The sequence below is a fragment of the Heliangelus exortis genome, chromosome 14 (genome assembly GCF_036169615.1).
Source record: "Heliangelus exortis chromosome 14, bHelExo1.hap1, whole genome shotgun sequence".
Taxonomy (NCBI): Eukaryota; Metazoa; Chordata; class Aves; order Apodiformes; family Trochilidae; genus Heliangelus; species Heliangelus exortis.
In genome coordinates this window covers 516,370-528,915 of record NC_092435.1, presented here as the reverse complement: position 1 = coordinate 528,915, position 12,546 = coordinate 516,370, and the positions used below count along the sequence as shown (strand labels likewise).

General features: G+C 54.2%; 1 protein-coding gene across 2 annotated transcripts in view; it reads left to right on the top strand.

Annotated features, from left to right (window-relative positions):
• The first annotated feature begins 167 nt into the window (after positions 1 to 167).
• Positions 168 to 12,546, top strand: part of OPHN1 (oligophrenin 1) — a 46,690-nt gene continuing 34,311 nt past the window's right edge. Inside the window, exons 1-2 of one of the 2 annotated variants that reach the window (XM_071758103.1) lie at positions 168 to 468; positions 11,354 to 11,449. In XM_071758103.1, the coding sequence (XP_071614204.1) occupies positions 315 to 468; positions 11,354 to 11,449 (250 nt within the window). In that variant the 5' untranslated portion in view covers positions 168 to 314. The remainder of the gene's footprint in view (positions 469 to 11,353; positions 11,450 to 12,546) is intronic. The other variant, XM_071758102.1, reaches the window with a different exon arrangement.

Below are 12,546 nucleotides of genomic sequence, written 5' to 3'. Positions count from 1 at the left end.
GGTGCCGCGCTCGGTGCCGCTCCCGGTGCCGCTCCCGGTGCCGCTCCCGCCCAGCTCTCGGTGCCCGCCCCGGGTCTGAGCCCAGAGCCCCGCAGGGAGGGCAGGGAGGGTCCCGCCGCGGGGGTTCCGCTGCGAGCTCCGCCCGGCCGAGCCTCCCGGGGCGGGCGGTGCCGGGGGCGGTGCGGGGCTGTGGCATGGCCGCGGTGCGGGGCGGGCGGGGCGCGGGCAGGGCGGGGTAACCTCCCCCGCCCCGCATCGCGGCGGTGCCGGCGGCGGGAGGAGCGGCGGCGGCGGCGGCGGCGGCATCGGGAGCCATGGGGCACCCGCCGCTGGAGTTCAGCGACTGCTACCTGGACAGCCCCGACTTCCGAGAGCGGCTCAAGTGCTACGAGCAGGAGCTGGAGAGAACCAACAAGTTCATCAAGGAGGTGATCAAGGACGGGAACGCGCTCATCGCCGCCATTCGGGGTGAGCGGGGCGCGGGGCGCGGGGATGGGGCCTGCCCGGGGCTGCTCCCCCCGGACCCTCTCACCGGGGACAGAGCCGTGTCTGAAACCCCCCCTGGAGCCCCCTCTCCCGGGGCTTTCGGCCGCCTCCGTCACCGGCATCACCCCCGGGGCTGCCGCCGAGCCCCGGCACCTCTGCCGGTACCGCCTGGGCTCCCGGCACCGCCGGGGTTCAGGAGCGGAACCCCTCCTGGAACGTGGTCACCCCGTCACCAGCCCTGCTCCTCCCGGGGTGCTGCCGGCCCTGCCTTTGCTGTGGGTGCTTTGTTCTTTTTTTTTTTTTTTTTTTTTTTTTTTTTTGGCCTTTGGGTTTGGTTTTTTTTTGGTGGTTTTTTTTTTTTTTGGTTTTGTTGGTTGGTTGGTTTTTGTTTGGGTTTTTTTTTTTTCTTTTTTTTTGGTTGGTTGGTTGGTTGGTTGGTTTTTTTCCCCCACAAATCTTCTCCCACCCGGATGTTGATTCCGGTGTTGGCTTTAGGGGACCCTTGTCCAGGTGTCCCGGCTGCCCTCTCCTGATGGTTTTGTCTCTCCCCCATCTCGGCTCTCACCAGGGCTCACTGGGGCACCCCTGGTGTGTGGCACCACTGCAGCACCAGCCCTGCCTCAGCCCAGGAGAACACAAACAAAAACCAGGGGCTGCTCTCCTGCTGCTCCTCTCCCCAGCTGCTTGGGTCCCGGTGTTAGTGGGGTTTAGCTCCCTGCCCTTTTGTTGAGAATAATTCAGAGCTTCCTTGTTATCCAGGCCAGGGCTGGAGGGGGCTGTGTTTGCCCATCTGGTGTGAGCAGGGCTGGAATCAATGTGCTACAGCAAAAACCCAGCTCTGCTCCCTCCCTCCCGGGCAAAAACATAACAAACAGCACAAGGAAAAAACAGAGTGGTTGGAAGGAGGCTGCCTGTTAATGTAAATGTTTTGCTTTTTCTTCTCACTTTGGTCAAGAGCAGTTCCCTTGGCAGTGTTTGTGAGCCCCTCTGCTGCCCCGGGAGCAGGGAGGAGGGCTCTGCAGACACATCCCAGTGAGACTGGGAAGGAGGAAAGGGAGAAGGAAACTGAGTCCACACAGACGATTCCCCCAGGACTGGAACCCCGGGTTTCTTGCCTGCAATGCCACGGGGGGGTTTTTCTGCTGTTTGTTTGTTTTTTTTTAAGAGTGCAGCTGAGGCAGTGGGCAGGGTTGGGCTGGCCAAGCAGCTGCTGGGCACGGCTGGCAGGGGACTGGTATCCCCTGGGCTTCCATCAGCTCCCAGGCCTTTGCCCTCTCCCCTTCAGCTAAAACATAACTTGTAAAAAATGAAATTGGGCTGGTGGCTGGTGCCCTGACATTGGGAATGTCCCCTTGGCAGGGCTGCGGGAGGGACCTGTCCCTGGTGTCTGGGCAGTGAAGGAGGGGAGAGCCTTACCTGGAGGGACTGAGATCTCCTTGTCAGGGGCAGAGGGTTACTGGCAGCGATTGTTCTGGGTGGCTCTGTCACTGCCCAGAGGCTCTGTCCTGCACATCAGGGCTGAGGCACCCTCGTGGTGAAGCCTTTGGCCAAGCTGCTCCCTGGTGCTGACTCCCTGCACCCAGCACAGCCCTGTGGTGACACTGTGGGAGCACCAGTCCTCTGCTGTGTGCTGCTTCACTAACCAGTAAACTCCAGCATCAGATCTGAGGCAGATCCATCCCCAGCTTTGCTCAGGGGCAGGGCAGGCACCTGCTGTCTGCAGCTGGTGGGCTCCTCAGCTGACATGGAGAGTGCCCAACACAAGGCTGGGCTGCAGCAGGGGGTGGGTGCAAACACACCCACGGCAGCTGTGCGAGGACAGCAAGGCTCCTGCAGGTGACCAGGACAAAAAATACATATCCCCGTGGCAGGAAAGCAGGGTCTGCTGGGCTGCACGTGATCTGCTGTAAGCACCATCCAGATCTGCACTCATAAACCTGGGACTGCCCAAAGTTGTCATCTCTTTTCCATGTGATGAGTAATAGGGAAAAAAACTGAGTGTGACTTTACATGGAGCTCTGCAGGACCTTCAGTTCCTGCACTGGGTGGCTCTGAGTTGTGATTCCAGGAGCTCGTGGGTTGTTCTTGGCTGCTGGCAGTGATCAAGTGCCCAGCCAGTTAAGGTCTCAGCCTACCTGCTGGGGAGGAAGATATGGGCACAGCTGAGCCTCTAGAAGCTAAAAAATAAACCCCACACTTGGTAGCACATTATTGTGTCAGCAGCACGAGCTGGGCATTCCACATCTAGGGAGTGCCACTTTGGTGACTTAGATTTGGAAATATAATATTTATATTATATATTTATATATAATATATTATATTATATATTTATATATATTATATATTTATGATATAAAAATTTGGCTTTTTGTAGTCCATGCCCTGGGGGATTAGTTCACCACCATGATGTTTGTCTCAGGGAGACAAGGGAAGGTGAATCTCTCCAGGGGCTGCTGGGTGCCTCAGTTTCCTCTCTGCAGAGCAGGGCTTCATCTGAAGTGGGGAGCTGTGACCCCAGTGAGGGGTCTTTTGTGCCTTCTTGTCCAGGCAGGAGTGCTGCAGTGGTGTGACCTGTCCTGTGAAGATGGAAGAGCTGTGGGTTCTCGTGCAGATCTTGGTTTTGAACTTGGTTCTGGTGTAAAGCTTTGCAGATTGCTTCTGAGTTGTCAGGTCAGCTGGGCAGCCTCCCAGGCACTGCCACTGGCAGGAGAATGTTGTGAAGGGCTGTGCAGGGGCATCTGTGCCTCTGAAGCACACAGCATCCTGTAACAAAGTGCTCTGGGGGGGCTTTTCCCCCAGAATGGGGGAGAACGGGAGACCAGGGCAGTGGACTCTCCAGTCCTCAGTTGTTGCAGTGTGTTAGAGCCACGTATTGGGGTTTGGCCATGTCTGACCTGGCCATGTCTCCACTGGCAGAAGGGACAGTGTAAGGAGTCTGTCCCAGGCATGGCCTTCAGCACTGGGATCTGGGATCATCCACAGAGACAGCTTAGCTGTGAGCCAGCCTGGGGCACACGGGTGGAGACGTGCACAGAAATCCTCCCTGTGGATGCACAGAGCCCTTCTGTGTCCTGGGAACTCCCACATCCCTGGCAGGATTGGGATGAGCAGTTTCTCTGGTGCCTCTGGCTGGGTCAGAGATGCCGCTGCTGCCGACCTCTTAAAGATTGGTCTGTCCTCTCCTTTCTCCTTCAGCTGTATCCATGTGCTCTCCTGGTGCTGTGCCCCAGCCACAGGCAGTACCTGAGCCCTGGCAAGGTGCAGGATCAGACCCTGTACGGGTAGGCAGAGCTCTCCAGACAAAGCATCTGAGAACAATCAGCTGGTAAGGTCTGGGTGGCCTCGTTAGTGTGTGCCTGGTCTGTCCCTGCTCCTGGAGAGGGTGTTTGTCCTTACACCCACCCGGGGGTGTGGGCACAGGCACGGGAGGAGCTGCCTTGGGCTGCTCCAGGGGCTGGCTCAGTGCTGCAGGGATCCCTTCCTCCTGGAGCTCACTGCACCTCAGCATGAAACTGGCTCAGGAGTTCAATGTGGGGAAAATGACTTTCTGGAAAAGACATCACTCTCCTGGAGCAGTAATGTGTTCTCCTTCTACTTGTCTGCTCCACACTGATCTTTTCCATCCTCCCTGGGGCTGTCATCCAGTAAGTGCTCCAGTTACTGCTGATAACTGGAAGTTTGCTCCTAACTTCTCAGCTCTGATTGTTTAAGGAGACATCAGATTTATATCCAGCTTAAACAGTGGGAACACCTGGAAGCTGTTCACACAGAGACCTTGGGAGGCCTTCAGTAGATCCACACTGTGTGTGGGTGGGTATCTGCATGTGGGAGAGACCAGAGTGTTGTGCAGTGCTGGTGGCACACAGTACCCCTCACAGAAGTGACACTGGAAGAGCTCTGGTGTCACTGACCTGTTAGGGTGTGCATAATGATACCCACCAAATGTGATTGCTTCCACTGAACAAAACCCCACCCAAAAAGCCAGCTGTGCCCCCAGCCACCAAGGCCAGGTCTTCAGACACAGGGAGGAAGGACCTGTCTGCTCCAGCTGCAGGGTGACTCTCACCCCTTGTCTCCGGGCTCATTGATGTGTGTTTGTCAGATTTTGCTCCAGACTGGAGCAACTTGCTCATCCTGTCCTCTGAAATGGGTCAGTGGGGATCTCAGCCTGCTCCCCAGGAGCTGCTGCCTTCTGCAGCTCTGTCTGTGTCCTTGTCACCTGCACCAGGGACACCCAGGGCTTGGTTTGCTGATGGGGAGCCCAGGGCAGGAATATCTGCTGGGGCTGCTTCCCACCCTGCCCTGGCACCATGCTCCAGCCCTCTCCCTCTCCCTGCCAGCACAGGCTCCTGCTTGGAACTGGTGCACAGTGTTTTGTGGTGGCACAAAGGGCCGGGGCAAGAAGTTAGGCTGTGTTCATGTTAAGTGCATTTTGTCTTCTGCCATGCATGAGGTGTGCAGAGACCTTTTCGTCCATCCTGTCCTGGCTCCTGGTGTGGGTGGGATCCACGTTCTGTAACGTGTCTGACAGCCCATGGGCTCCCAGCTGTGCTGCTGGGGACCAAAGACTCTGGAGTCACCACGGGAAGACTCAGCTTCTCTGGCTTTTTCTCTTGGGAAATTTTTGGAATATTTTGTTTATTAATTCTGTTGGTGTCATGCTGGTAGCTACAGATGTGGCATCTTGCCTCTGCCCACAAACTGCTTAGAGGTGGCTTCTGTCCTGCTGGGTGCCAGCCCAGCTCCCTGGGGTCAAGGGGCAGCGTGGACATGCTGAAATGAAAACTCCTTTGAAACGAGTGGTGAAATTCAGCAGGCAGCAGTTATCTGTCTTACTGAGCCCTGAGCAGGCACTTCAAACCCTGTAAACTCTGCCTGGTGTCCTCTTTGTCACCGGGTGCCCCATGCTGGGGGATGTGCAGCCAGGCACCGTTCAGCCCGTGATAAGAGCAGCTGGAAAGCCTGAGATAAACTTCATAAGTAATGTGTAGGATTCAGGTTTTGCAGTCACATCTCCCTCCTGTTTTTAGTGCTGTTCTTCCAGCCAAGAGTGATTATGAAGTGCTGAGGCTAGATACTTTTTAAATGAGTAATTTTGTTAATATTACTAAAGCTCATGGCTGTGAAAGCAGAGACCAGGGGACAGGACCTGCTCCTGTGCCATGGAGTGCAGAGCTGGGAGCTGCTGGGTGGAGGTGCCCGGGGGCTCCCAGGAGGTGCTGGCAGGCAGGGGATGGGCTGTGTCAGTGCTGGCCATGGCTCCCAGACCCAGAGCAGGAGGGATGAACCACCTCGGACTGCTGGAGCCTCCCCCTTGCTCCGTGTGACTCATCTGGACTCCTGCCTGAACCCTCAGAGCCCTTCTGGAAGGAAACTCTGAACCCACCCGGTGCTGGCCAGAACCGCCCGCACAGTGCTGGGTTCTGCTCCACGGCCCCGCTGGGTCAGGGTGGTTCTGGGGAGCATCTGATGGCTCTGCAGAGCGTGGGGTATCTGTGGGGACTGCGAGGGCTCTGCCCCAGATAAGAGTTTGTTGTTTTGGTGTTTGTTTTCCCGGTGCTGACACTGCTGGTCCTGTGGGAGCCTCTTGGAGCACACCCTCTGACACCAGAGCTCCATGCCAGGAGCACCATGGGAGCTCTGCCCTGACCCTGAAGGTTCTCCTGGTGTCCCGGGGAGGTTTGGCTGCTCAGCCTCCCCTCCACAGCTCACTTCTCCCCAGAGGAGGAGAAAATTCATTTGTTTTCCATGGCTCAGCTCTTGGGGTTTTTCTTTTTCAAAGACCTGTCTGTTCCTCAGCACCCCTGAGCTCTGTGCCCAGGGCTGGGGAAGGACATGAGAAGGGGCAGCTGGGACACTGATACCAACAGGTCCATCAGCAGGGTTACCATCTGGGGTCAGTTCCCCTCTGACGTACCCAATGGATGTCATGATGCATACGATAGAGATAAATTATAGTTGTAGTATTTCCTAACACAGGTTTCAACATTTCTGCTCATTTCTAGGGCTGCTCGTTTTTGTTTAACTTCTCTTCCAGTTGTCCACGTGCTCTGGGCTCTCTGCCTCGCGTCTCTCCCCCGTTTTGCTCCTCCAGCTTTGCAGGGCTGTGAGATGGGTTTGAAAGGCCAGGAAAATGCCAGAGGTGAAAAATTGTCCTTTGGGGTGTTCAGGCATTCAAAGTGTAGCTTCACCTGTTGCTCATCATGAGGAGCATTACAAGTACAGCCCCAGACACTGGAGAGCAGTCTGCTCCTCAAAAAAATGTGTCCTTGCTCCCTGTTTGTCTTCCTGAGCAACAGAAGGTGCCTGGCACTCCGTCAGCAGGGAGATAAGACAAGGCTCAGGAATACATGATAAATGTGAAGAATTGCTGTGTTGTTTTGGTTTGGTTTTGTTTTGTTTTTTCTTAATTAAACAGTAAATAAAGAGAATAAGCCTGCTGAGCAAGTTTGTGCACTCACCACAAGTTTGCCTGGGCAAGGAGGAGAATTCATGAGAACGAGGAATGAGCTTTAGGATGGGAAACAGAAACTAGAGGAGAGAAAAGTGGGAGCGAGGTGTGTGTGAGTTGAGGTGATGGTACAGGGGGCAGATAACCACCTTGCAGAGCTGACCACCAGAAAATGTCTTTGTACTTGAAGCACAGCCCTGAACTTCTTCCTGGAGCCTGTGCTGGGTCAACTGTCCCAGAGAAGTGGCAGTTTATACAAGACTGTCAATATAGGGCTGATTTGAAAACAAAAATATATAACAGAAGTATTAGGCATTCAGTAGATTCCTTTGCAAGAGATTTGTGAAGTGCAGCTAAATATAGCAAGCTATTTCTAGAAGTTGGTGCTAACCCATTGACTTCTGGCAAGTGGAAAACCTGTGTCAGTGTGTGAGAAGTGGCCTTGGTGAAAAGTGTCAGAGGATTTCTGAATCCCCACAGCATGCAGGAAGCCTTCGTGGAGCAGCTTGCCATGGGTTAATCCCAAGCACTGTCCACACTGTGCTGGGCCATTTGTTATTACCTAAGGGGCAGCCCCTGCTCTCCCTGGAGCTGCAGGAGGGGTGTTCATCTCCTCACAAGATCCTTGTGTACATTTGGAACTACCTAGAGAAGCCTGACCAGAAGATCATCTTTTATTTCCCCCTCATCTGAAAAAAATGAACACATTTTTGTGCTTGAGCAGCTGTGGAGTATTTAGGAGTGTTCTGTGAGTCAGGACTCATTACTCACACTCTTAAAGGCACATCTGGGCTCAGTCGGGGCAGCCTCATTGATTCAGAGTTGAGGTATTTTGGTGTGTGTTTGGGGACTCCATGCAGAAGGCTTTGTGTCCCAGCAGAGCGTCCCCAGCTGCCAGCACAGAGTCCCCTGGAAGCAGTGGGTTGGGCACTGGATCTGGAAGCTCATCCCCATCTCCTTCGTGATGCAACTCCCTGGGAAATTCTTCAGTGGGAGTCAGGAACAATGGACACATTCTTTTCCCTTCAGGGATCACAGCCCTGTCTTTTGCATGCTGGAGGAAAAATGGTGTTGCTCATGTTCTGTGCATCCCCTTGCTCAGCTCTCCTCGAGGACGTGGAAAATGCTCTGTAGTGACCCAGTAGCAGGAAGAAGTGTAGGTGCATCCTCAGCTGCTGTGCATCAGGCTCTTGCAACATTTCCCGGAAAAAAAATGGATTTCCAGAGGTCAGATCCTAAACCTAAAATTTGTCCTTGGCTTAAAATGCTCTTATTTAAGTACAGAATGAACTTTTACTGTCTTTTGTTTGTTTATTTGAAAGAAGAAAGGCGTGTGGCTGGTTTTGGTGTTTCTGTTCTCAGGCTGGAGTAAAAGAAAGCAAAGTACAGAAACAGCTCCTCCTCTCCTCATGTTTCATCTGTTTGTTTGCATTGCCATAGCTCAGAATTGTTTCAGCTTTTCCTTATTTTTCCAGTTGGGTCATGGAGGGGATGTTTGGGTCTGCCCAACCTGTGTGAGGGTCCTGGCAGATGTGAGGTGCATGTGCTGCACCTCTCCTCTACACAGGAGGAGCTTTGTTGGGTGTTGGTTCTGTGATTGCATCCCTGACCTCCTGAGCATCCTGGGCCCTCGAGCAGCCCCTCTGCCCTGTTCTCCAGCCACCCACCCGTGGCAGCCCGAGGGGCTGAGTCCTCTCTGGGGACTGCCCAGCAGTGATGTTCCCTTCTCTTTTAAATTCAAAGCACTGGGAGGAAAAAGCAGAACCACAGCCTGGCTTAGGGCTGCTGGTTGTGCTCTGTGCTTTGTCAGAAGCACAGAAGGGGTTTTGCAAAAATAGCAAAAATTTTTTTTTTGTTTGTAGTCTTCAGTTACCTGTGGTTGCTGTGAAAGGTTGAAATGAGATTCCCAGCTGGGTCTTTGCCAAGCAGACTGCGGGGCACGTCCGTGGTGGCTGCAGTCTCCGGGGGTGTGTTTATAGGTACATAAATACAACCAGAAGTTTCTTGGTGCTCCTGGCACCTTCCCCCCCTCCTGGAGGGACAGCTTGGCCGGGGGGTTTCGGTGCAGGGGGCTGGGATTTTATTTTTGCTAGAAAAATAAATTACTGTGGCTGCAAATCGTGAAAGCTGTCAGTGCTTTCCCAGTGCTGGGAGGAGGGAGAGTCCGGGAGTATTCCGGATCGAATCCATTTCGGTGCGTTTCCATGGCAACGGGCTGAGCTGCAGCAGGAGCAGGCAGGTCCTGGGGGGGCTGCAGCTGGGGTGCAGTTGTCAGTGGTGCCCCTGTCCCCGGGACACACGGGGGGTTCACACCACATCCTGCTGGGGTGGTGTGAGCAGGGCAGAGCCCTGCCCGGGCTGGGGCGTGCAGACACTGCTTGTGCTGGGGGAAAAATGGCAAGTGTGATAACATGAGGGAGAACACAAGCTTATCTCTCCCAGCATGGAGATGTAGCCCTGTTTTTCCAGGCAGCTGATCTCTTCCTGCCCAGCTCCAGCTGGTGGCCAGGGGGCCCCTTCCTGCTGTCAGACGCTGTCCTGTGGCTGCCGCTCATCCCCTTCTCCCCGTCCCCTGGTGTCACCACGCTGCTGTCTGGCTGCCACCAGGGGAAGAGGTGACTTCTTGCCATGTGTCTCAGGGTCGGGATGCCCTGCATCAGGCCCTGGTGCTGTCCTGGCTGATGGGTCCCTGGGGACACAGCCCCCAGTGCTGTGGTGGGGTCAGCTGCCCATGCTGTCCCCACCGGGATGTCCCAATGAACAGCCCCCCACTACAATGATCCCCCTGACCCCACAGCAGCACCTGGTGCTCTCCCTCCTGCGTGGACGTATGAGATCAGTGGGAAGCTGGTGTTCAGCCAAGGCTCTGTACGTGTGTGAGGATGAGTCACGTTGATCCGTAGCAGTCTGGTTTCCATTAAAGGCTCCTCAGGAGCCGCGCCAGGCGCTCGCAGCGCTGCCTCTCCCCCGGCTTGTCCTCTCCTTTCCTAACTCTGCATTTTCCACCATTGTTTTTCTGTGCTGGGGCCAGCTGTGCAGCTGCCTCGGCCACCCCGGGGATGCCCTTGGTGGCTGTCACCTCGGCATGGGGCAGGAGGGAGAGCTGTCAGGGCAGTGGGTGGCACACGGGACACGGGCACTGCTCGTGGCCAGCACCTCCTGCACCTGCAGGTGAGGGTGAGGGTGGCTCCCCTAAAGGAAACAAGTTCTTTGTCCCAAGCAAAACCAAACAGCACTGGACTAATTAAGGGGCACAAATGTTTTTTGCACTGTTCAGCTAGTGTGGGATGTATGTGTCTACCTGGGTTCCCTTCACCTAGACAGATGGCAAATAAACCTTCAGGCCAGGCAGTGTTTTGAAAGGAGAATGAAACTTAAATCAGCTTTGCTGTTTGTTTTCTCTGGGTGAAACGTATGGTGTCTGCCTTTCCCAAACCCTTCCTGTTATTGCCCTGTTTCTATAAAACCAAAAGGCAGGCAGGTGGCCAAGGGCCATTTCCCCAGTGCTGGGACCAAACACTGCACTGGCACAGGGGGTGGGAATACAGAGCAGGAGAACCCTCTGTCCCCATGGGAGCTGGGCCTGGGGGGCAGCCCTGCTCCTGGGGACACACACAGCCTGACCTGTCTGCTACCCCCTGGATGGATGCATGGATGGATGCATGGATGGAGGGATGGATGGATAAATAGATGGTGGCCAGGTCTGTGGGATGCAGGGAGCCACCTTGGGTGCTGTTGGCTTTCAGAGGGACTGCTGAGTCAGGGTGGGCATTTAAATGGGGTGGTTGAAGTTCACCCACTGATAACCGTAACCAAGCAGTGAGGAGGGGCTGGGCACCCAGGGAGGATGTCAGGGGTTTGCAGGGGGACAAACAAAGATTTCCCTGAGCCAGAGATGCATCAGAGTCTCTAGCCCAGCCTGAAGTTAATGCTGCAGGGACTGAGAGTGAATTATTTGCTGAGTTTTTCCATCAAATCAATGAGATTGTTCTGTGCTGGAGTTCATCCATTTACACGTGCTCAGCCCCCCAGCAGCTGTGCTTAAATAGTGATATTCAATCCTGAATCTGCCCCTTCAGGAGCAGAGGTTTGACCCCTCGGAGGAAACTGCTGAACGAGGCTTTTGGGGGGAGGGAGGAGACTGTCTGCACTTGGAGGCCACACTCCTCCCTGGGCTGGGGACCTGGCTGTCCCCAAGGGTCCTAACGAGAGGCAGCTGCTCCTTTGAGTCCAGTCCTTTTCCTGATAACCTCCCGTGGTGATGAGCATTGCAGCATTTTCTGAAGTGCTCATATTCATGATGCCTTATGGATTTTTCTAACCAGTTTTGTCCCATTCAGGCTAAGTTTGTAAGACTTTCCTCTTCTGTATGGCAGTTGCAAAAATATACAGCCTCATTGCTCTGTCCTTTTCCAGGTTACTCATCAGCAGTACAGAAATTCTCCCAGACACTGCAGTCCTTTCAGTTCGACTTTATCGGTGACACGCTGACAGATGATGAGATTAATATTGGTAAGTTTTCTTCTTTTTGATGCAAACTTCCACTTCCTGAGAAAGTTTTCTTCTCTTGTACTTTGCCTGCTCTGATGGTTTTTACCCAGCATCAGGAGCTGGGTTCCACAGGTGCCAGCCAGCTGGTCCATAGAGTATTTTACAGAAGTTCAGCTTTCATGGATAGAATTTCACATTCCCAGTTCAGCAGTAGTTTCTGGAGGTTTCCCACAGCTCCAGCCCTGCTAGACACTGGAGAGGACACCAGTGTAGTGCAGGTCTCCCAGCAAGTCCCATCTCCCAGTGCTGCAGCTGGACTGGGAGCTTGTGTGGCCCCGAGCATTGCTCTGTCTCCCAAAGCTGCCTTTGCTCTGCTGAAAATGCCTTAAAAACCAAAGCGGCCCCACACAGCCCTGAAAAAGGGACCAGGCTGAAAACTGCTGGGAAAAAATGAATTGCTGGCTGTGTCATTGTGCAGCAAATAATGGCTGCTGGTCTCTGCCCAAGCAGCAGGGCAGCCTGTGCCACGGATGTTGTGCTGCTCCCCACACATCTGTTCTGGGATTAGCAGTCCTGAAGCCATTTTAGGTCCCTGCCACCCCAGTGCTGGTTGCACAGCTAAATGCCCTAAACCCAGCATGTTTCAAAGTAATCCTGCTCCTGGCTTAGTGCTGCTGAATGGCAGTGGGTGGGAGGGATTGCAGGAGATCCTCCAGCCCCCAAGGTTGCCCTAAGCCCCTGCCTGGGCTGAGGGGCTGGGGCTGTGGTGAGCACAGGGATCATCCAGACTGCTCCTGGGGGCTGAACATCAGAGAAAAGAACAAACAAACAAAAAAAGGCTTTTGCCAGGCTGCTGTGGAAGAGCAGCTGGGAGTGTGACATTGCTGATGTCAGGTCTCTCAGCCACTGCTGGAAGGGGAAGGAAGTAGAGCCTGTTCTTTTGGCTGTTTTATTTAAAGCAATTCAAAGTAGATTGCAGCTTGTCCTTCAAAATCTGGTTTCCTTTATGGAAAGTCTCTAGGTGAAACCCAGTGGAAATGAGTCAGCCTCCAAATCGAATGGCAGCAGAGGTACTGAATTTCTGAGCACACTGGGATAAGGGAGGGGAGAATGGTGCC